Source organism: Diplotaxodon limnothrissa, linkage group LG9, assembly GCF_057381915.1.
Source record: "Diplotaxodon limnothrissa isolate DT_005_m linkage group LG9, D_limnothrissa_male_GT1.1, whole genome shotgun sequence".
Lineage (NCBI taxonomy): Eukaryota > Metazoa > Chordata > Actinopteri > Cichliformes > Cichlidae > Diplotaxodon > Diplotaxodon limnothrissa.
Window position 1 is genome coordinate 34,598,892 of NC_140604.1, and position 27,027 is coordinate 34,625,918.

The 27,027-nt window shown below is 43.6% G+C and overlaps 2 protein-coding genes and 1 pseudogene across 3 annotated transcripts in view; all 3 read left to right on the forward strand.

Annotated features, from left to right (window-relative positions):
• The window catches only part of LOC146625998 (uncharacterized), a 41,554-nt gene extending 38,296 nt beyond the window's left edge, over positions 1–3,258 (forward strand). Inside the window, exons 4-5 of the mRNA XM_085363117.1 lie at positions 976–2,296; positions 2,764–3,258. Coding sequence (XP_085219243.1) covers positions 976–2,296; positions 2,764–3,258 — 1,816 coding nt within the window. The remainder of the gene's footprint in view (positions 1–975; positions 2,297–2,763) is intronic.
• A 4,122-nt stretch (positions 3,259–7,380) lies between these two features.
• On the forward strand, positions 7,381–8,840 carry LOC146625999 (E3 SUMO-protein ligase ZBED1-like). Its single transcript, XM_085363122.1, has 3 exons — positions 7,381–7,798; positions 8,100–8,250; positions 8,356–8,840. Exons 1-3 carry the CDS (start codon positions 7,494–7,496, stop codon positions 8,800–8,802), a joined length of 903 nt encoding a protein of 300 aa, XP_085219248.1. The 5' UTR covers positions 7,381–7,493; the 3' UTR covers positions 8,803–8,840.
• A 7,164-nt stretch (positions 8,841–16,004) lies between these two features.
• LOC146626000 (uncharacterized) overlaps positions 16,005–27,027 on the forward strand; it is a 48,961-nt pseudogene continuing 37,938 nt past the window's right edge. The window contains exons 1-2 of the transcript XR_014906517.1: positions 16,005–16,044; positions 21,207–21,313. The product of XR_014906517.1 is annotated as an uncharacterized LOC146626000 (transcript). The remainder of the gene's footprint in view (positions 16,045–21,206; positions 21,314–27,027) is intronic.

Sequence of the window (27,027 nt, forward strand, 5' to 3'; positions counted from 1 at the left end):
TCTGACCACAACGCCATCTTCCTCATCCCCCAGTATAAACAAAGCATACGGAGGGAAGAAGTAACCACGAGGGAGGTAAAACGGTGGACTGCCCATCTATAATCACACAAGGAAACTTATTGATAGGTTTGTCTAGCATAAACCTATTGCTGGAATGCCAAGACAACTCTACTACAATGGCAAGAGCAAGACGCAAGTCACCAGAGCTCTTTGTTTTGCTCGTGCACGAGGGAAAGAACCGTCATGAGCGCTGTTCCTGACGCTTGAACCCCAGTCACTCTCAGTTAGCTTACCTGTAGCTCTGCTCTTTATTGTGGTTAGAATAGTATAGAAAAGAATTCAACTTTATTGTCATTGCACATGTCACAAGTAGGGCTGCCACGATTAGTCGACTAGTCACGATTACATCGTTTTAAATTACATCATTGTCAACAACTAATTTAATAGTCGACGAGTCGTTTGAAGTTTTGTAAGATCCCAAAGAGTGTAATAACTGAGGGGTGACTGTGATGGCAGGGGGATATGTTTGCATGTGGGGCTGTGCACACGTCATCACAGATCCTCTTCCTTAAAGGCGTGAATAAAGGTTTCCTCAGCCAGGACACGTGAGGGCATGATATCCCATAGCACGTGTGTTGTACCGAGTGTATTGACTGAAAAGGAACTACTTCAACCTTTGGTTTAAAACTAGTGTTAGTGGAGGAAGTTTGAAGGTTGAGTTTGTTCCACGACTGCATTTCACTCACTGCCTCTGTTTGTATCTCTGTCACTGCAGGACCAACATGGAGCGAGAAGTCAGCGCTCTAAGGAGGCTGACAAACCTCACAGAAGAAAGAGAGAGAAAAAATACAGCTGTGATGAGTGTGGAAAGTCGTTTTCCCTTTCTCGAAACTTAAAAACTCACCAGCTCATCCACCGTGGAGTTAAAGCGTACAGCTGTGACTCCTGCGGACAGTCTTTTCACCGTCCTGACAGCTTAAAAAGACACCAACTCATACACAGTGGAGTTAAAGCATACAGCTGTGATGAGTGTGGGAAGTCGTTTTCCCTTTTTCGAAACTTAAAAACTCACCAGCTCATCCACCGTGGAGTTAAAGAGTACAGCTGTGACTTCTGCGGACAGTCTTTTCACCGTCTTGACAGCTTAAAAAGACACCAACTCATACACAGTGGAGTTAAAGCATACAGCTGTGATGAGTGTGGGAAGGATTTTACCCGGGCTGGAAGCTTAAAAGCACACCAACTTGTTCACAGTGGAGTTAAAGCATACAGCTGTGAGTTGTGTGGAAAGTCTTTTAACCGGGCTGGAAGCTTAAAAACACACCAACTCATCCACAGTGGAGTTAAAGCATACAGCTGTGAGTTGTGTGGAAAGTCTTTTACCCGCGCTGGAAGCTTAAAATCACACCAACTTGTTCACAGTGGAGTTAAGCCGTATAGTTGTGATGAATGTGGAAAGTCTTTTACCCAGGTTGGAAACTTAAAAAAACACCAACTCATCCACAGTGGAATTAAAGCATACAGCTGTGAGTTGTGTGGAAAGTCTTTTAACCGGGCTGGAAGCTTAAAATCACACCAACTGATCCACAGTGGAATTAAAGCGTACAGCTGTGACTTCTGCGGACAGTCTTTTCACCGTCCTGAAAGCTTAAAAAGACACCAACTCATCCACAGTGGAGTTAAAGCATACAGCTGTGAGTTGTGTGGAAAGTCTTTTACGCAGAGTGCATACTTAAAAACACACCAACTCATCCACAGTGGAGTTAAAGCATACAGCTGTGAGTTGTGTGGAAAGTCTTTTACGTTTTCTGAAAGCTTAAAAAGACACCAACTCATACACAGTGGAGTTAAAGCATACAGCTGTGAGTTTTGTGGAAAGTCTTTTATGTTTTCTCAAAGCTTAAAAAGACACCAACTCATCCACAGTGGAGTTAAAGCGTACAGCTGTGAGTTGTGTGGAAAGTCTTTCACCCAGCCAGGAAGCTTAAAAAGACACCAACTCATCCACAGTGCAGTTAAAGCGTACAGCTGCGACATTTGTGGAAAAACCTTCCGATGGCCACTCAGCCGTAATATTCACCGACGCATTCACACCAAAAAGGATTTTTGCTTCTGTGATCAGTGTGGCAAAATTTTTGTGACATACAAAAACTTACATCGGCACATGTTTACCCACACTGGGAAGAGACCTTATAAATGCGAACTGTGTGAGAAGACTTTTAAATCTCCACGTTACCTCAAATCACACCAAAAGATTCACAGCAGAGAGAAACTCTACAAGTGCAGTTACTGTGAGGTATGTATTTTTCTTTTTACAGTTGTAGTTAGTTTGAAGTATTATGTGAATGAAGTTTAATTTCAAAACTAAATGAGACATGAAAACTTCATGTACAGAATATTCAGTCAAATCTGACACAATTCTCCTGAAACTTTCCTGATGTTGGAAAAATGTAAAGTTTTAAAAGCTCCTCCCCTTCCTATCAATCTAACATTTACACTCCAATAGATGCATCGGAGAGCAGCTTGGGGTTTGTATCTTGTGGCATGCAGAGTAGAGCATCCAGGAGTTTAATCACCAATCTTCCCAATAATTAGATTACCTACAAATTAAGAGTTATTGTAAGCCAGTAAGTTGAGTGTTATAATGTAAATAGTAAAATGTAATTGGATGCTGGCACAGATGCTCTTTATTTCAGGCGGTGTTCAAGATAAAAATGTTGAAGGAATTGCCTGACCTTCACTGTCTTTTATGTCTTTGTTTAGAAGCAGAGCGACACAGATGGATCCACTTCTCAGCCCTGTCGTCACTGTGGTGGTGAGAAGACGTTCAATCAGCAAGCGAGCCTAAAACGACATCAACGCAGACACACTGGAGACAAAATGAACTACTGCAAAGAATGTGGGAGAGGCTTCACCACACCAAGTGAATTAAGACAACATGAACTCTGTCACAGTGACGTCAAAAAGCAAGTCTGTGACCAGTGTGGGTCATCCTTCACCACTGCGGATCATCTTGAAGTGCATAAACAATCCCACGCTGTAAATAAACAGTTTCATTGTTACCAATGTGCAAAAACATTCACTTCATTATCTGCTCTGTGCAAACATCAGCAGTATCATGCAGAACCGAAATCATTGGATCACAATGAATCTGAAGAGACAGAAAGATCCTCTTCTGGTTTCAGGATCAGACTTAAAAACCTTGAGATCAGGCTCCACAGAGTTCAGATGGAGTCTCCTGTAAAAAGTGTCAGCTGATGTCACACTTGGATCTGATTTCTCGACTTTCTGGGATTTAGAAAGTTTGAAAGATATTCATAAGATCATTAAGGTTTTTTTTCTTTCCTTTAGGGAATTTTACAATGATATAGTAGTCATTTCTCCAAGGTGGCGTTTGTGTGTGCGACTTAACTTTATTTAAATTTATTTGCGTATATATTTTGCAAAGTACGAGACTTAGAATCAAAGTCCAAGTCACAAACTCTCAAGATTCCCCCCCCCCCCCCCCCCCCCCCCCCCCCCAAAGACACTTCACACTTTACAACATCTTTTTCTGTGATAGATTATTGCTCAATAATGTTGATTTGAGGGTTAAGCTCACGAGAGCCAATGACGCTTTTGGCCTTATGGCGCCTCAAAATGCCAATTACCGTCTGAATATTCTAGGGCGCCTACAGCCACCTTTGCTTTTGCCTCTGCGTCACCTGGTCCAGCCTCTAGGTCTGGGTCTGCAGTCAACCGGCCGCATTCCAGGCTATGGGTTGGGCGCCATGGCCGTCGTGGGCAGACCCCCTTCGCCTGAGTCATGGACAGATAGAGCTGGGTGTCATCTGCATAGCAGTGAAAATGTATGCTATGTCTTCTAATGATGCTGCCTAAGAGAACAGACTGTGGCTCATTGTGGCGATTGTGGCTCAAGACTTGGGAGTTCGCCTTGTAATTGGAAGGTTGCTGGTTCGAGCCCCAGCTTGGACAGTCTTGGTCGTTGTGTCCTTGGGCAAGAGACTTCACCCATTGCCTACTGGTGGTGGTCAGAGGGCCCGGTGGCGCCAGTGTCCGGCAGCCTCGCCTCTGTCAGTGCGCCCCAGGGTGAATGTGTGTGTGAATGTGTGCGTGAATATTATATATATATATATATATATATATATATATATATATATATATATATATATATATATATATTTGTGGATATATGACTGACTTTAATTATTACACATTCGCACATAAATACGTTACGTCATATTCAGTACTTTTGACAGTTCACTCTTCGGTCGCTCCATCTTTTTTGGGAAATTCCACATACATAAATGTAAATTTCAAAACTCAACCCCATCATTTAATTTGTTTTTGATTGAAATTGAATATTACTTAAACTCTCTTAAATTAACTTCCAATAAAAAAGGTTTATCATTGATTGAAATTCATTCGGAAATGTTTAACGAATGAGCTGCTATTGTAATGGCCTTTTTACTTTTTTTTTTTTTTTTTTTTTTTTGCCTGTCCCATTTGGTTCTTTAGCCATCAGAATTGTTGTCTGAAGACCAACAAGGATACCCAATGGATTTACTTTGCCAAATGGATCATCGTGGCATTGCCGTATTGGTCCATTTGGTCGATCTTTGTTTTTATTATTTATTATATTTTATTTTCAGATGTTACAGACGGGACAGACATGAGTGAGGGATAGGAAAGGGAGGAAGGAAAGGAAAAACAGAAGGGGAGAGGGACAGTGAGAAAGGGGGGGAGAAAAAAAATAAAAATCTCCTGGATCACCTGTTGAGAGAAAAATAGAAAACAAGCAAAAAAAACAAAGCAACATACTAAACACAACACCATCGCATTAATCTAGCTAAGTGTAAACAGCAGTAAATACTAAATATTCAATGTTGTTGTGCAGCACGCAGGACAGATGTGCTTCGAAGTAGCGGCCAAGAAAGGTGTAATTTGGGTCTGCGAGCAGTGAACACCCGTGTGCATACCTGTGTGGATCAGCATGCTTGTATTCCAAAGGTTTTTCCATGTAACGATCTGCTAGGGAGTGTGGGGGGGCCACAGCCCCGTCCTCCAGGGTGTGAAGCGGGTATGGAGGAGATCAAAACTCCAGACATCCAGAGGCCCCCAGAACACAAGAGACCATGGAAGACCAACAGAGGGGCAGCCGCGCCACTGTTCCAGTAAGAGCTGAGGAGAGTCCCAGATGAGGGTTCACTCAGCAGCCGCGGAGCAGAAGCCAGGGGGAGTTGCAGTGACGCGCCCATGAGCTCCGCCGGCCCCCAGCTGTGCCTGAGTGACCGAGCCCCAGGCCGAGAGGCCGGGGGCACCCCACCTCCGAAGGGGCCCGAGCGAGCCCCAGGCTCCAGGCCCCGATAAGCGGCCGCCAAGGAGTGAGCCGGTGTGTACCTGGACGCCCACCCCCAGACACAAAGAACCACCAACGCACCGACACCCGAGGGAGTCCGCCACCGGCAGGGGAAGTGGTGGTGGGTGGAGATAGGCCTCCAAACCTTGGAGGGCCTGAGGTGTCCCCAGAGAGGTGGCGTCTGATACCCAACCTGACATATAGACACAGACATACAGGCACACACAGACACAAACATCCATTCCCACCCTCATGCTCTCATGTGCACTTACTCCACACTCAACCAACGTGGAGACAGACATAAAGAGACGCTGTACACACGATCACACTCCCCAAGCGTACTCTACAAACTGGGTCTAGGTACCCTTGCCCCTGGAGGGGGGAACTGCACCCAGACCCAGGTGGTGTTACCCTTTTCCCTGCGGTGGGGAGAGGCAGACCACCCCGACTCCGTAGCAGCAGGGAGGCCCCACACCCCAGACCGCAGTCGGACGGCCAACTCCACCTAGCCCTCCCGCTCCAGCAGGCCGCAGAGAACGGGGGTGGGAGAAGACTCCAAACCTCCCTCCACCCGCTCATTGTAGTGTTGATGCATGTGTGTTCTAAGGTGCAATTAAAACCCAGGAGGGCATGGAGCTACCTGCCAAGGAGCAGCAGGTAAGCGCATAGTCCCTCCTGATAGCCCTTAATGTCTAAGTGTATTTAAAATTGAGAGGTGGGCAACGACGCCAGGGGTGAGGTGTACACCCTGATGGTAATTTGGACTCCGTGATTGTGCCCACCCCCAAGATCCTATATGTATGTGTAATGAGAGTGTGAATAATGTGAATGTCTAAGTTGGGGAAGTAGGTGACCACAGCAGTGAAAGACAAGAGAAAGAAAGAAACCACATGAACTGTGAGCAACAACAACAAAAAAGAAACGAAACGGAAACATTCCAATTAAAGCAATGACGGAGGGTGACGGTGTTATATCTGCTATAGGGGTGGGTTTAAAAAATCGATTCATTGATTAAATTCGATTCTAACTGGAATAAAACGATATCGATTCATTAAATCCTGAAATCGATTTTTTTTTATACATATGTAGTTTGCCGCGTATGAAACTTGCAAGCGGTTAACATGAGGAAATCACGCGAGAGTTAAGTGACCTGGACGCATGAACCATCATGGCTACTCCCGGGAATGTGCCACCGAGCCTAAAGGCAGATGTCTGGCAACACTTTGGATTTAAGAACTGTGAAGACAGTGAAGAGCCGGACAAAAGCAAAGCCGTATGTAAGATGTGCAAAATGGAGGTAAAGCACTGTGGAAATACCACAAATCTCAGAAATCATTTAACGAGGCATCATCCAGATATCCTGCTAGCAAAAACGGCCGACACCAAGCAACGCTCACTCGAAAAGGCATTTGCAGTGAAGTTTGAATCCACTTCTCCACGTGCCCAAAAGATAACCCAGTCTGTGGCAACTTTCATATGTAAAGCTATACGTCCGTACAGCGTTGTTGAAAATGATGGCTTCCAAAACCTCATTAATACGCTAGAACCACGCTATGTTTTACCAACACGCAAACATTTGAGTGAAGTGGTAATCCCAAACATGTATGAAAAAGTGAAACACGATGTTACAGCCTCTCTCAAGTCAGCAGAGAGAGTCGCTATAACCTGTGACAGCTGGACATCCAGAGCAACAGATAACTACCTGACTATCACCTCACACCATATCGACCAGGAGTGGAAACTTGTGTCTCATGTCTTACAGACAAGAACCACTGAAGCAAGCCACACAGCAGCTAATTTATCTGAAATTATGTTCAAAGCAATCGAAGAATGGGAGCTTACAAACAAAAATCCAGTCATCGTAACTGACAATGCTGCAAATATGGTGCGAGCTGTGGAAATAACGGGCTGGTTGCACATTGGTTGTTTTGCCCACACACTCAATTTAGCTTCACAAGCAGGACTGAAAGTTCCAGCTGTTGCTCAGCTGCTTGGCCGAGTGAGACGCATAGCATCCTTTTTTCATCGCAGCACTGTTGCAAGTCGCAAGCTTAAAGAGAAGCAAAAGATACTGAATCTACCTGCCCATAAGCTGGTGAATGATGGGGTGACCAGATGGAACAGCACATTGGAGATGCTGGAACGCTTCCTAGAGCAACAACCAGCAATCTCTGCAGCTCTACTCTCACCTGAAGTGAGGAGAAATGACAGTAATCTCTGTAGTCTTACAGAGGCTGACATAACTGATGGAGAAGATATAGTGAAAGCTTTGAAGCCGCTGAAAGCAGCCACACTGGTTATGTCTGAAGAAAAGTCCCCGACCCTTTCCATCATTGCACCTCTGCATGCACAGCTGCTGGAGAAGATGATCAGTGTCTCTCACGACTCCTCACTGATTAAAGACCTCAAGACTGCTGTATACGACAACTTGAAGTCAAGGTATGTTTATGAATTGTGTGTATATGCCATGAATGAGTGTAACTGTATGGATGCATGTATTACATGAAAATTCTTATTATAGTGAAAAAAAATATATATATATTATAAAAATGTTAGTTAAGCCCTCTTGTCTAGTAATAGGCCTTTTGATTTTATATCTATCTATCTATAGATGTTTATATATAAATTATGGAAACAAAGTCGTATATTAATGTTTCTGATCTTGCATGAGTGTATGTAACCATGCACATGTATATCCAACATAATAAACTGAGTTAAATGTGCAAAATCTCTTTTCAAGATATGTGGCCCTAAAGGACAAGCTGTACATTGCATCAGCATTAGATCCTCGCTTTAAGGCCCTGCCATTCTTGTCCAAAGAGACCTGTAACAACACATTCTCTCAGTTGGTGTTGGAAGCAGCAGGTTTGGAGAACGTGGACACAGCTATTGTGAGTTACAGAAACAAAAACAAAAAATTATTGGTTTTTTTGCACTACTCGAGTTAGAATATAAATAGTAATTTCTTTATTAATTAAGTTTTCATTTTTCTACAGCGACAGTCTGATGGTGACACATCTGAGGAAACTGTCCCTGACATCTCTCTTGATGGTGTTGATGAAGTGGATTATGCCCCTCCAATTAAGAGGTCAAAGGACTCTGCATTAATTTTTCTCCTTGGGCCAGCCTACTCAACAAAAACCACAGCACCACAGAAAACACCAACTCAGAAGGCAAAGGAAGAAGTGAATCGATACAGGGACGTTGAGCCTGTTGCACTTTCTGAGGATCCTTTGATCTGGTGGAGGGACCATGAAAGGGAATATCCTCTCTTGGCTCTACAAGCAAAGCAGTATCTTTCCATACCTGGGACCAGTGTTCCTTCTGAACGAGTGTTTTCAACTGCTGGTGACATTGTTACCGCACAAAGGAGCTGCCTGACTCCACAACATGTAGACCAGCTTCTCTTCTTGCAGAAAAACCTTACAGTCTCAAAGAAGTGAGAGGGTAGTTATAAATAAGGCTAAATTGCATTAGTTTCACAGAGGTTTTACAATACTGTTCAGTATGTTTTCATTTTTTGAAGTATTTTAAAAGGCAGTTTTTCATTTTCTGATCGGTCAGTTTCTGTCAGTTCACTTGTACACGCTGTGTTATCCTGTGTGTCTCCAAAACACAATAGTGGATATCAGAAAAGCTGTGTGAGACACTAACAGCAAAACTATTTCTCTGAGGTTTTACTGATGTTTACAAAAGATGTGTTCTATTTGCACTGGATCCCTGATCCACTTGAAATGTATGTATGGAAAAAAAATATATACTAATGTTAATTAAAAATTACATTATTTAACTGCTTTAGTATCTGTTCTTAATTTTGAAATTTATGTAATTCATTCACAAGGCTTAGAGGGTTCTTTTGACAGTACATATACAAGGTGAATTATCATAATTTTATATATACTCATATGGAAAAGATATATATAAATCTTATAAAGTTTTTATCTGTCTTGTATGAAACTTGTATGAAAAGCATACAAGAGTGAAAACACATATATCCCTTGAAAAATTATATAATGAAACTTGTATGTTTTGTATACTTACTAAAAAATATATGAAAGTAATGAGAAAGTGGCCACTTTCATGAGTAAATCATGTATGTTTTTACTATTTCTTTTCCATATGGGTATTATGGTTCATATAATAATATTTCGGACTGATTCAAAATCGAATCGAATCGAATCGTGGATCGAATCGATTCGGGACCTTGTGAATCGGAATCGAATCGATTCTAGAAATCAGTGACGATACCCAGCCCTAATCTGCTATGACATCATATTGATATTACTAGGTTAAACCCATGTTAAAAGAGAAAGTGTGAATGAATAAGAAACGAGTGTAGCGGGTTCTTATCTGGAGTGCAGTCAATATAACCACGGTGTGATGCCGGGGTCGCGGTAGAGCTGTCCGTCCAGGTAGAGCCGGTCCACGGCGATGACAGCACGGGAGCCTTTCTGGATGAAGCTACGTCGAACTGGGAACAGAACCTTGCGTCGTTCCAGGATCTCTTTGGGGAACTGGTCGTTCACGCTGAAGTCCGTTCCTTTCAGCTCTCTGCCGCGACTCTTCACCTGTTCCTTCTGTTTGAATTGACCGAATTTGGCCACAATAGGCCGTGGTCTCCCGGTCCGTGACCGCGCGCCCCCCAAGCGATGTACTCTATCGAAGTCGATGTTCTTTACGGTGTCCTCCGGCAGCTTCAGGTGGATTTTAATGAAGCTTTTCACCGTTGCCTCTGCGTCCTCTCCGGCAGTTTCTGGAATACCAGAAAACACAAGATTATCTCTCATGCTACGGGCTTGTAGATCGATAACGGACTCTTTTATTTTTTTATTTTCAATGTTTAGCTGGGTCACGTTATCGGTGAGAGATTTGACCGACTCCCGTAGCGTGGCATTTTCAGCGGCAAGCGTTTCCACCTGCTGCTGGCTGAATTCCAGGGATTCTCTCAGAGATTTAAATTCCCGGTGTAAAATCTCCACCAGGGACAGCCTCGCATCGAAACTGGACAATCGCTTGTCGATTGACTCCAGGATGTCTGCGATGTCTTTGCCGGCAGGCGATGTTGTACCGGGGGAGTCTGCCAGGCGATATCTCTTCGATGACGGCGTCTCAATTTTGGCCGGGGAGGATGCACTCTGGGCCTTCTGCATTACTAAATCTTGAAAACAGCGGTCGATGTAATCTTGGAGAGCGTCTAAACTCTCCCCGTTGTCCTCCAGGGTGTTAGAGATGATAAAACAGATGTTGTTAGTTATATGACAATTGATTAGTATATTTGGTAATACTGAAGCTTGAAAAACCTTTGTTAAACTCTATGCTACCATTTGCTTTTTCTCCGCCAAAATTTCCGGCGTCTGACGTCACCTACAACATGGGTCGCTTACCTTGTCCTCGTCTCTTTTTACTTGTTTTAACAAATCAGCCTTAAATCGTCTTCAGACTGTGCAGAATGGTGCAGCACGTCTCTTAACAGGCACCAAGAGAAGATTGCATATCACTCCAGTCTTGGCCTCCCTTCACTGGTTGCCTGTAAATTTTAGGTTTCATTTTAAAATTTTAGTTCTAACCTTTAGGGCCCTGCATGGTCAGGCTCCTCAATATTTATCTGACCTGCTGAAACCACATTCATCTTCTCGGGGTTTAAGGTCATTAGATCAGAGACTGCTGGTGGTACCGCGCACTCGTTTTAAAACTCGTGGTGATTGGGCCTTTCAGACTGTAGCACCACGGTTGTTGAATTTTCTCCCACTGTCTCTTCGCTGCACGCACTCCATTGATTATTTTAAGAAACAGCTGAAGACATTTTTATTTAGAAAAGAATTTGATTAATTTCTTCTTATGCTGTTTTTATTGTTTTATTGTTTTACATTGTTTTATTTACAGTTATATTGTTTTTATATTCCCATTTTCTGTGTTGTAAAGCACTTTGTGATTTTTATCTGTGAAAAGCGCTATATAAATAAATTTTACTTACTTACTTACTGTCACAACTTTCAAATACAAAGTTGTTATGGAGTCTGTCACATTCCCCCCCTTTTTTCTTTTTTTTTTCCCTTTATTTATTTATCCTTCTTATTTCATTGTACTGTATATTGTTACTCTTATTTTCCTTGTATGTCTACTGTAAAAACTGAACTGGAATGACTGACCTTTCGCTTTATGGTTTCAATAAAGTTTGGAAAAGAAAAAAACAACCTCTTCGGCCGCTCCCGTCTGCAGTATTTTGCGGCACAATTCTCCACACCCACTGCCGCGCTATGAATTGTGGGATATATGGGACCACGAAGCGTGCACCGGACCACGCTTGATATTTGGGGAAGTCGACGGCGCATTTGGAGCACACTTTGAATTGGGACAGCTATCGTCGCGTGGCGGTGACATAACCGCACTTAAAATGCGTACTTCAAGCGTGCAGTCGCTGGTCGTGTCCAAATTCATGGATTGCATCCTCCTGAGGCCGCATTTGTAGACCGATTACGTCACAGCGACGCGCCGAAGGCTGTCCAAATTCGTAGACTCCTCCGAATGCAGCCGACAAATGCGTCCTCCTTTTCCCCGAATTTGAAGGATGGGTCGGGTATGTCCTTCGTGGCCTACCATATCCCAGAATTCATAGCGCGGCTCAGCCAAACTCCAGTTTCCAACAATGGCGGTCGCTACTAAGTTTTAAAATTACTCATACTAATCTTTCTGTGTCACAAAATAAACTTTTAACATATTTTCAGGCGAGAAAGTAGCTGTGTAAACATCAAATATCTGCTCGGTTTATCAAGGTATCGCATATTTGCAAAAGTGCTTCGACGTTTTCGGAGACGTCTGCTACCCACCAGCTCGATAGCTAGCCGGGAGCTCGAGAACGGCACAACTCCCGGCACATCATTTTCAGATCACCGCGGACCAGTGGCGGCTCCTGAAAAAAATCTCAGGGGGGGCAATTTTTATGATATCGACTAAAATGACCCATTTAATGAGTACATCAAACAACACAATTTTAATTTAAATTTAAAATGAACAACCATATTCTGGCCATTTGTATAGATTTGTAAAAATGAACAACCATATTCTGGCCATTTGTATAGATTTGTAAAAATGAACATGAACAGATTTTTTTTTTTTTTTTTGAATGAATGAAAAATAACTATTGAAAACAACAACTGTAAACTGATTGGGGGGGTGGGCTAAAGAGAGAAAGAGAGAGGGATGGAGAAAGAGAGTAAATATGGTTAAGGGTTCTTATTTGTACAAGAACTTTGCTCGTCTGTCTTTCTGAGTGGCAAATTTCTCGATGACCCTGGTGTTGAAATCAGGAAGTTCTTGTGTGAGTTTTTTCTCTATGGACAGCATAGCCAGAGCGTTGAGCCGATCCTGAGCCATATTGTTTCTCAGGAAAGTTTTTATCCTCTTTAAAGTAGAGAAACACCTCTCCGATTCTGATGTTGTCATTGGTGTGGTGATGAGGATGTTAAGAAGACTTACAGTTTCGGTGAATGTGTCTTGAAGGTTGTTTTCCATCAGAACCTGATAGAGCGCCAGCGCACCACTACAACTCTGAAACTCCTCGTTGTCGTAGATCAGGGACAGTTCTGTTTTAAGTCTGGCTTTGTCCAATGAGGGATAGGCTTCCACTGTGGTTTGTAGTGCTGCATCTGGAAAATTTTTGCTGTGTTGTTGGAACAAGTCTCCTTGCAACAGAGTGGCGCTGACAAGGTGCTTGGTGAAAGAAAACCTCTCCTTGGCATGGCTCATAATGGTGTCGCACACCTATCCAATAATATATAATTGGTAAGAGTTAGATTCAGTGGTAAGACTTTGGCACATGTCTCATGTTAATCATTATTCTGAAAAAAAAAAAAAAATCTGTCCATAACAAAACAAAACAGTCATGACCACTATATCAAATGACATCTGACAGCATCGTCATTAGATTTTATCTGATGATCCGATTTAAATCAGACCAAGCAGCTAGTGCTTACCTCCAGTGCCAAATGGTGTTGCCTGTCTTCCCCCAATGTTCTCCGTCTCTTTGTGGGTGGGTCTTGAACAGGTCCCCTGTACTCCTCATCCACAACCAGATTAGGAAGTGCCTCCCTGATCCAATACATAAGTTTCATTAATGGCTTCTGAAAACTGAATAGGGATATATTAACCAAACACAAACCAAACAAAGGTTGTGTTCTAATTACCGGGAATTACCGGATTTAATTAAAACCCCTGGAGGATCTTAGAAAAATGCATACACTATTGGTCTTAGAGCCACAAATCGACCACGCCCAAAAAAGCGCTATAAAAAATTTATATATTAATATTTTTTTCCACTTTAAATTAGCCAATCTTTTAGACCTACTTCTCCTTGAAATATTCATGTCAAGTTTTAATTACATTTCGCGGATTTTAACCCTTTATATCCCGGTTTCGTCACATGAGCGCACTGCTTTTTTTGCCCCAAAAAACAAAAAACTTGAATATTTTCCAAAAAAAACATTTGAGGTAATATTCAATTGTTATTATAATTAGGCCTTTGGATGGACTAAAGATTGGCACCAAGAGTCATTTCGATCGCCTTTTATTTTTTTTCCAGGAGCGCATTTCATAAAATGCACACTATCGACCACGCCCAAAAAGTGCAATAAAAATATTAAATATTAATTTTTTTTCACTTTAAATTGGTCAGTCTTTTAAAACTACTTCTCCCTGAAATATTCATATAAAGTTTTAATTATATTTTCGTTGTTTTAACCCTTTAAATTACAAAAAAACTAAAAAAAAAAACTAAAAAACTAAATATTTTCCCAAAAAAACATTTGAAGTAATATTTGATTGTTATTATAATTAGGCCTTTAGATGGACTAAAGATTGGCACAAACAGTCATTTCGATCGCCTTTTATTTTTTTTTTCAGGACCAGAAAATGGTCTCCAGGCGGCAAATGCTCCTCCTCTAGGCCGAAATAAGTGCATGTTGCCGGGCTAAGTCGCGACGATCACCGGGGCACGATCACCGGGGACTGCTTTTTCTAGAACAGCAAATCTTCGCGCGTTTTCTGCAGGGGCGCAATTTTAAGCGCCCCCAAACCATTTAATTCAGCGACGCTGATAGGTCAAATATTTATTATTTTCCCCTGGCAACCATTTAATGATAGGCTATTTCACTGCATATCAAGGGCGCTTTGACGAGCGCCCCAGAAGAAGAAAAACACCGTTTGTTGGTTGAACTTTAATGAGTCAGCTGGTGAAAATGTTAAAATACGCCTGGCTGTATATGGGCACACACATAGTAAAACTATCATTGATGAATTTTTTAAAAATATATATTTTTACTCATCCACATTTGGGGGGGCGGAGCCCGAGCGCCCCCTATGGGCCAGCCGCCACTGCCGCGGACTATCGCTGCTCGGGTTAAACGTAATATATAAGTCACTTAGACAACCTAAAAATGTTATTGTTGGGCTTTTTTTCAGTGTTTTGTTTGTTCGTGAGTAAATCGGTTTGGCTGAGATTAAAGTTATTAGATTAGATTAGATAAAATAAAACTTTATTAATCCCCCGGGTGGGTTCCTCCTTGGTTTTTACACAGCTGACTAAACGTGAAACAGAAAACTGATTAAACAGAAGTATGAGACAGTCGAGAATTTACACCAGTGTCCTGTTATATTTTAGATAGCAAGGAGCAGATGGCTGAGTTTATTAAACTCCACCGAGACAGCGGTGACGCTAATCAGAAGGCTAGACCGTCCAATTTCACGGCCGTTTACTTCTGGCCTACCCGACCTTCTGAGGACCCGGCCCACGTAGACCGCGAAGGCTGGGTCCTCAGGAGGATGCAGCCCATGAATTTGGACACGACCTCTTTCTCATTTATTTTGGTCATGCTTATACACTAATCTTTTCTGGCAAGAATTTTGTGTTTTTGTTGTTTCCTTTATCTTTTCTGAGTTCTCTCTTTGTTACGAGAAAATATTGTTTGGTTTCTTTAAGTACCCCATGCACAGGGCGAACGAATTTTATTTGATTAACTTATTGATATTATTGGCTAAATTTCATATACATAAGTCAAAATTTTCTAACGCAAAACCATCCTTTCGGTGCTTTTTAAATGAAACCAAACAATATGTTAAAACCATACAACATTCTCAAAAGAATGTGTCTATTTTGCTTTCTTATACGAATCCCCTGACATTGTGTTTGCTATTTTGTATCTGTATATCTGTATTTTGTGCTTTGTCAATAAAAAAAAAAAAAGCGTGCAGTCTCTTAATTGGGACACAGCCTACGTCTAATGGGAGGGGGCGTGGTCCTCTTCCCGTGACACCACGCTGCAAAGCCCTATGGGAGGTCCGCAATAGACGTGTGCTCAAACACGTGACCGCACAGCTACAAACAACAGCAGAGCAGGAAGAAGGGGGCGGAGCAAAGTGTGTGAGCAGGAGAGAAGCAGAGAGAGCTGCTTATACGTGAAACGGGAGTAAAGCGTTGAACTTAGAGGAGAGAAACGAACTAAAGTATCGATCATAAACCACTACCAAAGTCCTGATCGATATCTGCATCGATCTGCCCACCCTTGTCTCCTGGATCGTAGCTGAGATCAGCGTGAACCACGTGGGTCTCTGCTCCCTGATCTGTTTCCTGTGTTTGGAAAGAGTTGCAGCTTCATCGCGGAGTTTCTCTCGGTTTGTGGGCTCATCTAAAGGTAAGCACCGAACTAACTTTACTGTGAGTTCAGTTCATGTTGAGTTTAGCTCCTGAATGAGGTCTTCTGCTGCTCTCCTCGGTGTCTGTTCACAGTTTATTGTGAACACGTTGAGAGAAGAGTGAGAGAGTGTTTGGAGAAAAACACCAACTAATCATTAGCTCAGCATGCTGGGAGAAGTTGGAGCAGAAAAGGCTTTTCATTGTCCCTGCAGCTGTTTTTCTGCCTGCACCAAACCTCTACAGCCTCATTTCTATTTGTATGGACTCAAATGTCGTCATAAATATTTTGTACTTGTAAATCAAATGCGTATTTGTGTATTGAGTTTTGCAACTTTGCAAATAAGCATTAACACTATATGTATTTAAGATAAGATAAGATAAGATAACCTTTATTAGTCCCACACGTGGGAAATTTGTTTTGTCACAGCAGGAAGTGGACAGTGCAAAAGTTATGACGCAAAAATTAGAATACAATAAGAATAAATACAGTACACAGCTGTACAGAATAGAATAAAATAATATACTATATACAGTAGAATAAAATAGAATAAAAATATACAATAAGATAAAAATAGAATACGAATGCTATATACAACTGAGTAAAAATACAACGATGACAGAAAGGATTATTGCACTTAGTGTTATTGCACATGTGTGGATGTGTGTTTGTGTTCAGTTAAAGTCTTTGTTGTGGAGTCTGACAGCAGTGGGGAGGAAAGACCTGCGAAATCTCTCCGTCCCACACCGTGGGTGCCGCAGTCTCCCACTGAAGGAGCTGCTCAGTGCTGTCACAGTCTGCTGCATGGGGTGGGAGACGTTGTCCAACAGGGATGACAGCTTAGCCGCCGTTCTCCTGTCACTCACCACCTCCACTGGGTCCAGAGGGCATCCTAGGACAGAGCTGGCCCTTCGGATCACCCTGTTCAGTCTCTTCCTGTCCCCAGCAGAGATGCTGCCGCCCCAGCAGACCACACCATAAAAGATAGCAGAAGCCACCACAGAGTCATAGAAGGTCTTCAGGAGTGGGCCCTCCACCCCAAACGACCTGAGTCTCCGCAGCAGGTACAGCCTGCTCTGCCCTTTCCTGTAGAGGGCGTCTGAGTTATGAGTCCAGTCCAGTCTGTTGTTCAGATGAACACCAAGGTACCTGTAGCTGTCCACAGCCTCAATGTCCATACCCTGGATGTTCAGTGGTTGCAGTGGAGAATGCTTGTGCCTGCGGAAGTCTACCACCAGCTCCTTGGTTTTACTGGCGTTGATCTGGAGGTAGTTCAGCTGGCACCAGTCCACAAAGTCTTGAGTCAGTCCTCTGTACTCCTTGTCGTCCCCATCAGTGATGAGGCCGACTATTGCAGAGTCATCAGAGAACTTCTGCAGGAAGCACTGGGTGGAATTGTGGGAGAAGTCTGCAGTGTAGATGGTGAAGAGGAACGGAGCCAGAACCGTTCCCTGTGGGGCCCCCGTACTGCAGACGACCCTGTCCGACACACAGCCCTGAGTCCTCACATACTGTGGTCGGTCGGTGAGGTAGTCCAAAATCCAGGTAGTGAGGTGATGGTCCACTCCAGAGTTCTCCAGCTTGTCCTTCAGAACCGAGGGAAGAATAGTGTTGAAGGCACTGGAGAAATCAAAGAACATGATTCTCACAGTGCTTCCAGCGGTCTCCAGGTGAGCGAGGGAACGATGTAGGAGGTGAATGACGGCATCATCCGCTCCAATGCCAGGCTGGTAGGCAAACTGTTAAACTGTTAAATCCTAACAGTATCTGTAACCAGATATTAACAGAAAAATTTGTAACACTTGTAAATATTTTTTACACACAGACAAATTCTCATCTGTAGATGCACAAAAATAAAATGTTCACATATTTTGGTTTACAAAGTTACAAATACGCATTTGATTAACAAGTACAAAATATTAATGACTGTTGGGTCTGTGTTCCCACAGGCCCCGCTAGTTTAGAGACTTGTTCCTCATGAAGAGCGAAATCAAGACAGAACATCTGTCCCCCCCCTTGGTTACAAACACAAGGCTGTGTGTGTGTGTGTGTGTGTGTGTGTGTGTGTGTGTGTGTGTGTGTGTGTGACCTCACTAAAAGGATCATAAAAGCAGGAAGCAACATCGGACAGAATCTTCACAAGGGATTTGCTCATGATAAAACACTACAGCCTCTTCCCAGAACCTCGAGAGGCTGGGGAGGGGGACATAGGAATGTCTTGATCCTATAGTTTGAACCAAGACTTTACAAATTTAAGAAGCACAATGACAACATTCAACAATTTGACTTAACAATGACCACAATTTGAGCCTCAATATTTCAAGTGATAACAGGAAAGTGTGTGTTCTTGATTTTACTACCTGGTGGGATCCACTTTAAAGTTGTCCATAAAATTTAAATGATTAATTTTACAAAAATGAAAGCAATATATCACTGACATATGAATATGAACTTCTTCACAAATAAAATTTTTTAGAGAAAAAATTACCAATAATCATCCCACAGATGTAATATTATCTACAGCTACTCTTAGTACCATTGATGTTAAGTTAGACTCTCAAGCTGGCTGTAGTTAAACCTTTACTCAAAAAGCCATCTGTAGACCCAGCAGTCTTAGCTAATTATAGGCCAATCTCCAACCTTCCTTTCATATCAAAAATCCTTGAAAGAGTAGTTGTCAAACAGCTAACAGATCATCTGCAGAGGTTTATTTGAAGAGTTTCAGTCAGGTTTCAGAGCTCATCACAGCACAGAAACAGCTTTAGTGAAGGTTACAAATGATCTTCTTATGGCCTCTGACAGTGGACTCATCTCTGTGCTTGTCCTGCTAGACCTCAGTGCAGCGTTCGATACTGTCGACCATAATATCCTATTAGAGCGATTAGAACATGCTGTAGGTATTACAGGTACTGCGCTGCAGTGGTTTGTATCATATCTATCTAATAGACTCCAGTTTGTGCATGTAAATGGAGAGTCCTCTTCACACACTGAGGTTAATTATGGAGTTCCACAGGGTTCAGTGCTAGGACCAATTCTGTTTACATTATACATGCTTCCCTTAGGCAGTATCATTAGAAGACATAGCATACATTTACACTGCTATGCTGATGACACCCAGCTCTATCTGTCCATGAAGCCAGATGACACACACCAATTAGTTAAACTGCAGGAATGTCTTAAAGACATAAAGACCTGGATGGCCGCTAACTTTCTGCTTCTTAATTCAGATAAAACTGAGGTTATTGTACTCGGCCCTGAAAATCTTAGAAATATCGTATCTAACCAGATTCTTACTCTGGATGGCATTACCTTGGCCTCCAGTAACACTGTGACTGCTCCTCACATACAAGGTCTTAAATAATCAGGCCCCATCTTATCTTAACCCTTTAGAGCCGATCAGAGCGGACACGCTCTGTTTTGCGTAACTATTTTTAAATCCCGGTAGCACTGCAACCACGTAAGCTAGCGCAAAAATTTTTTTTGCATATGAAACCGGAGGAGTTGTACTTGCATCTCATGCCATCAGCTTGTCCTAGGTCACGGTTTCCTTCCACATAAAGCTTTGCAAAAACTGCATAAAAAGCGCTTGCAGGAACAAAAACATGATATTCCAGAAACACGCTTTGCCAATCCGATCAGCTGTTCATAACACTTCCTACGTTGGAATAGACGTCAGCGCGAACTTTTGCATTTCCGCCATTACCTGCCCGAAACCGGAAGTGACGTCATTTTCGCGGAAATGTAGTCTTTTTTTATGATCAGGGCCTCAGGGCATATACTGGTCTTTTTAAAAGTTATCTTTGACTTTATGCCTTTCTGTGTCGTTTCTGGGATGCTTAGGACTCATATTGCACTGCTGGAAATAGTTTATTTTGATGCATATGCTGCTTTTTTGCAAATTTGCAGTATAATATTTATTTTCGTTTTTCCTGCAGTGTATAAAAATTGGTGTATTTCAAAAATAAAATTATGAAGACACTCAAAATAAATTTCCTGTGGTGGGAAACTACTTTGTGCAACTTTTTTGTATTTACAGTTTTGAGGGATAAGCCTCTTAAATTTCTCTAACTACAAATATATGTTAAAAAAGCAAAAACGATTTTCAATTTTTTTGTAGTTTATTGCACTTTTTTGCAATTTATGTAATTACTATGCACTTAATGAATACATATTATTAAAATCTGGGCTATAATGGTTGTATTGATGTATAGCAACTTGAAATGCTCCCAAAAATGGCTCCACAGCATGTAAAAATATAATATAAGCTCTGGCGGACTTGGTTCTATGGTAGGTCTTAAAGGGTTCATGACCTTGTAGTACCATATCACCCTATTAGAGCACGTCGCTCTCGCTCTGCAGGCCTACTTGTTGTTCCTAGAGTATTTAAAAGTAGAATGGGAGGGAGAGCCTTCAGTTTTCAGGCCCCTCTTCTGTGGAACCAGCTTCCAGTTTGGATTCAGGAGACAGACACTATCTCTACTTTCAAGATTAGGCTTAAAACTTTCCTTTTTGCTAAAGCATATAGTTAGGGCTGGACCAGGTGACCCTGAATCCTCCCTTAGTTATGCTGCAATAGATGTAGGCTGCCGGGGGATTCCCATGATGCATTGAGTTTTTCCTTTCCAGTCACCTTTCTCACTCACTATTTATTAACAGACCTCTCTGCATTGAATCATATCTGTTATTAACCTCTGTCTCTCTTCCACAGCATGTCTTTATCCTGTCTTCCTTCTCTCACCCCAACCGGTCGCAGCAGATGGCCCCGCCCCTCCCTGAGCCTGGTTCTGCCAGAAGTTTCTTCCTGTTAAAAGGGAGTTTTTCCTTCCCACTGTCGCCAAAGTGCTGCTCATAGGGGGTCATATGATTGTTGGGTTTTTCTCTGTATCTATGAAGCGCCTTGAGGCGACTTTTGTTGTGATTTGGCGCTATATAAATAAAATTGAATTGAATTGACATACAAATGAGGACAAAAGCTCAGCTTCCTGTTGTGCTTCTAAATACTGTAGGAACCGCAAGTAAGCCTGCAGTGTGAGAGCAAAGTGCTCTAATGGGATAGTGTGATGCTATGAGTTCTCTAAGCTATGATGGGGCCTGATCAGTCAAGACTCCGTCCTCTGTTCTTGTTTCACTGTGATGTTACAAAGATCTGTTTTGTGTCCCAGCCGATCAGCAGGAGGAGAAGAGTCTGACGGAGCACCAGACGAACATTTTCAACCATTCGGACTCAGCTCAGCCACTACAGTGGACAAAAATGTCATCAACACAAAAGGTGAAGAACCTATCACTTTTATTGAAACTGTGCACTTCATCAGCGGATGCTTGTTTGTCAAGATTGAAAAGGATTCAAGAAGAAGTTTGTCATTTCGTATGGTATTACCCAGGCTGAAATGAAAGTGTTTCTCACCAGCATCTACAGTGCAATAATCAATACAACTAAAAAGAAAAATGGTTTGACAAACAGTAAAAAGGCAGTAATAAATCACAACAATAAAAAGGGGTAAATAACATAAAATCTTAATTCATAAACAAACTCCAGTCCAAATAGTCACACTCATACAGGTAGCTTCAGCCCTTTCACAGAAGGGGCTAATTAAATTAAGTAGTGTGTGTATCTGGGGAGTATATTGTATGCTGTGTGTGTGTGGATAGGAGGCATCAGAGTATAGCTGTGCTAATAGCTGAATGTATGGTTATTGGGTGCAGTCCTGCTTTTCTGAGTCTCCCGAGGGAGTGCAGACACTTTTGTGCTTTTTTTGATAACTGCTGTTGTATTAATGAAGAAGGACGGTTCATCAGCAAGGTGCACACCCAGGAACTTAACACTGCTGACCCTCTCCACAGCAGCACCCTCTATGGTGAAGTCTGTGTGGTGATCTCTGCCAGACTTCCTGAAATCGATCACCATCTCTTTTGTTTTGTCCACATTGTTGGTGAGATTACGGGATCTACACCACACTTCAAGCTGCTCCACATCTATTCTATAAGTGGTCGTTGTCAGTGATGAGACCAACCACAGTTGTTGTCTGCAAATTTCAACAATATGATTAGCACAGAGTCTGGCTTACAGTAATGTGTGAGCAGACTGAACAGCAACGGGCTCAGGACACCCCCCAGAGGAAAGTCTGTGCTCAACAAGATGGTCTTTGATGTGTGGCTGCCCACCTTGACTGTCTGTTGCAGCTTTTCAAGAAGCTGAAAACCCACTTGCAGGTTGCAAGGTCCACGCCTGATAGCATCAGCTTTTCCAACTGCTGCAGAATGATCGTGTTAAAAGCTGAGCTGAAGTCGATGAAAAGGACTCTGGCAGAGGGGTGTTCTTCCTCTCCAGGTGTGACAGCATAACATGGAGTGTGGCAGAGAGAGGTCATCTTCTGTAGATCGGTTGGTCCTGTATGCAAACTGAAGGGGATCCAGGTCTATTTGGAGACTGTTCATGATGTGCTTCAAGACCAGCCGCTCGAGGCATTTACTCACAATTGGTGTCCCTTGTCATTGGGGGAGGGGGCTTGTAGTACGTAATGTGTTGGAAGCCCTGCCAAAGCATCGTTCCTCACACTGTGTTGAGAAGCGCTCCACAGTCTGATATTGTTGTCAAGGGAGCAGACATTGGCCGGCAACTGTGTCCGTACGTCTGGCTTGTATTGGTTAGCAGCTAGCCTCGCATTAGCTCCTCTATGCTTACCCTGCTTCTGTATCCTATCACACCGCTTTCTGTGTTTCCTCCTGGGTGTTGCTCAGAAAGAAAAGAAAGAAAAAGAAAAGAAAAACAAACAAAACACCTGGATCACCTGTATGGAGAAAAAAAAATTGTGCAGCACGCAAGATAGACAGCGCACAATGTGCTTTGAGGCAGCAGGAAAGAAAGGTGTAGTCCGTGTCTGTGAACACCGGTGTGTACACCTGTGTGCATAGCTGTGTGGATCAGCATGCTTGTATTCCAAAGGTTTCTCCATGTAACGATCTGCTAGGAAGTGTGGGGAGCCATAGCGCCGTCCCCCAGGGTATGAAGCAGGTATGGAGGAGGTCCAGGCCCCAGATATCCAGAGGCCCCAGAGTACAAGGACCCAAGGAGGCCCACCAAAAGGGGGGGAACCGTGCCACCCTCCTGGGAAGAGCTGAGTAGAGCCCCAAACGAGAGGTCACCCAGCAGCTACGGAGCAGAGGCCAGAGGGGGTTGCAGTGGCGTGCCCGCGGGCTCTGTCGGCAGCCAGCTGCGGCAGAGAGGACCGAGCTTCAGGCCCAGAGGGCAGAGGCCTGAGGGCATCCCATCCCCCGGAAGGGGCCCAGCCGGGCCACAGGCGCCAGGCCCCGCCAATCGGCCAACAGCAGTGAGCCGGTACATACATGAGCGCCCAGCCCCAGACGACAAGGACCACCAACACACCAACGTCTGAGGGCATCAGCCACCGGCAGGGAGTGTGGTGAGGGGAGATAGGCCTCCGTACTTAGGAGGGCCTGAGATGTACCCAGAGAGGTTGAGTCTAAGACCCAACCTGACATATAGACACAGACGAACAGGCGCACGCGGATACAAACGTGCATTCCCACCCCATGTGCACAACCAAATACTCGGCACTCACCCAACGTGTAGACAGACACAAATAGACACTGCACAGACAGTCGCACTCCCCAAACATACTCTATATCCCAGGTCCAGGTACCCCCGCCCCCAGAGGGGCAAGCCGCACCTAAACCCAGGAGATGTAACCCTTCTCTCTGGGGTGGAGGCAAGCGTACCACCTCCTTATCTGCAGTAGTAGGGAGGCCCCGCATCCCAGACGCCAATCTGACGGCCAGCACCTCCTCCCAGCGCCCCAGCCCTGACGTCTAACAGAACCGGGGTGAGTGAAGACCCAACACCTCCCTAAGCCCACTCATATGTAGTGTTGCTGTGTGCTGTTCTAAAGTGCATTTAAAACACAGGAGAGCATGGTACTTGCTTCCTCTCAGAGAGCAGCACGGCTCTTCCCGAAAACCCTTAGTGTCTATATGCATTTAAAATTGAGGGTAGGGCAACAGCACCAGAGGTGGGTTGGAATACACAGACCATCCTTTGGATGCTATAAAACGTGCCCACCCCCAAGGCCCTATATGTATGTGTTATGTGAGAGTGTGAGTAATGTGGATGTCTAGGTTGCAGAATAAAATTGAGGCACAGGCGGCCAGAAGGGGACAGAGGGGGAGTGCCTCCCCTGCACCTTGGTGACATACCTGCACTCCAAGCCCTGTGTGTGTGGGTGTGGTAGAGCGGGAATAGGGAGGCAGCTTAGGATGGGGAGGGAAGAAAGGGAGGGGCAAGCGGCCCCTCCCTGGGGCCAGCTCCCCCGCTGACCCCAGTAGGCACCCCCACACTCTGGAACCCACCAGGGCAAGGGGGCCCAGGCCCATCCGGACCGGGGCCCGCAGCAGCAGCACCGCCCAGCCCCACAGAGTCCGGGGCAGCCCACCCGACTCCATCCCAGAGAAAACTGCACCCACCCCATCATCCAGTCATCTCCCAAACTACACAAGACAATAGACACCCAGGTTGAATTCATTCTCCACCTCTCTTATATCGCTCCCCCCACGTGCAGAGTGAGCTCCTGTAGAGAGGAGACCACCTGCAAAGATATAACAGCCTCCCCACCAGTTAGAGAGCCCCCTAGTTGGGCCGATGCACCAGAGGTCCCCTGCACTGGGGCTGAGCCCCCCTGCACCCACCCGCCCACAGCTCTGGCGACACAACAGCCAGGACCCAAGCCCCCAAGGCCCAGCAAGCACCCCAGACCGGGGGACGGAGCACCCCCAAGCCTCCACGCCCGTCCCGGACCCAGGCTACCAGACCAGTAACCAACGTCCGCCAGCACAGACCCTCCCCCATCTCTGCTGTACGCAGCCACAAGGGAAACACCATCTAAGAGCCCCCAGAGCCCCTAACCAGGTCATGGCCACATCCCCCGGGTTAGGCCCTCAAGGGAAAACGTCCCTAGGGACTCCCCAGACGCCCCAGGGCCATCCCTACCCCCGTATCCACCACAATAGCGAAGGCAGGACCAAACCATGACCCCCCCCACCCCCACTAGGTGATGAAGCCGATCAAAGGAGCCCAAAGGGATTGATCAAATGTGAGGCTGTTTCAAGACTAATGTGATCTATTAGATGGTTTTTATATTGGTTAGAATTAAGATTATTTTTATTTTTCCAGTTAATGAGGACCATTTTCTTGGCTATGCATAGGGCCGTAAAAACAACGTGGGCTGTGTTTATTTCTGCAGTGACCTCATCCAAGTTGCCCAGCAAGCATACTAAAGGGGAGGCTGGAATGTTACATTTCAGACACTTTGATAAGTCTTCACATATCTCACGCCAAAACTTCTGAACTGGTGGACAGAACCAAAGAGCGTGGATGTAATTGTCCGGTGTATTTGCTGTGCAGTGTGAGCAGTTGTTGGAAGGCGTATAGCCCATCTTGAACATCCTATGACCAGTATAGCACACTCTGTGTAATATTTTGTGTTGTGTTAATTGGAAACTGGGATTTCTGATCCATTGAAAGGTTTTTAAGCATATCTGAGACCAAAGGTTTGGGTCTAAGCTGATCGATAAATCTGCTTCCCATTTTGCAGCAGGAAGGGATATTGATTCATCTACTTTAGAAAGTGTTTGTAAGTAAAGTTTTGTAATATGTCCGGATTGTTCCAGATAGGTGTACGTTTGCATGGGATTAATGAAGACTCTGTCATTTTTAGAAACTCCCACCATGCTGTCAGAGAAGAGCTGATGCTGACGCTTTTAAAGCATTCATGTTGTTTGATGTTTGAGCTGATAAATGGTAGGTCTGAAATTTCTAGGTTATTACATAGGGCCTGTTCTACATCTATCCAAGGTTCATCTAAGAGGGTGTGTTTAAACCATCTAGAAGTGAACTGAAGCCTGTTGGCTAAAAAATAGTGATTAAAGTTAGGCAGATCTAATCCTCCTTTATCCTTGGTCTTTTGCAGTGTTTTTAAGCTGATACGTGGGGGTTTATCTTTCCAAAGGAATTTAGAAATATACGAGTCTAGAGATCTGAACCAATCTTGTGATGGCTTATTTGGGATCATTGAAAATAAATAGTTTATTTTTGGCAAGACCATCATTGTTATAGCGGCGACCCTTCCCATGAGTGATATGGGTAAAGATTTCCATCTAGCCAGATCAACTTCTACTGTCTTTAACCCTTTAAAGCCGGTCGGAGTGAACACGCTCCATTTTGCGTAACTATTTATAAATCCCGGTAGCTCTGCAACCAAGTAAGCTAGCGCAATAATTTTTTTTGCATATGAAACCGGAGGAATTGTACTTACATCTTATGCCATCAGCTTGTCCTAGGTCACAGTTTCCTTCCACATAAAGCTTTGCAAAAACTGCATAAAAAGCGCTTGCAGCACCAAAAACAAAATATTTCAGAAACACGCTTTGCCGATCCGATGAGCTGTTCATAACACTTCCTACGTCCATCAGCGTGAACTATCCCATGTCCGCCATGACCTGCCCGAAACCGGAGGTGACGTCATTTTGCGGAAATGTAGTTTTTTGCCATCAGGGCCTCATGAGCCTATACTGGTGTTTTTAAAAGTTATATTTGACTTTATGACTTTCTGTGTCATTTCTGGGATGCTTAGGACTCATATTGCACTGCTGGAAATAGTTTATTTTGATGCATATGCTGTTTTCTTTGCAAATTTGCATTATAATATTTATTTTCGTTTTTCCTACAGTATATGAAAATTGGTGTATTTCAAAAATAAAACTAAGAAGACACTCAAAATTAATTTCCTGTGGTGAGAAACTAGTTTGTGCAACTTTTTTGCATTTACAGTTTTGAGGGATATGCCTCTTAAATTTCTCTAACTAGAAATATATGTTAAAAAAACGATTTTCAATTTTTTTTGTAGTTTATTGTACTTTTTTGCAATTTATGTAATTACTATGCACTTAATGCATACATATTATTAAAATTTG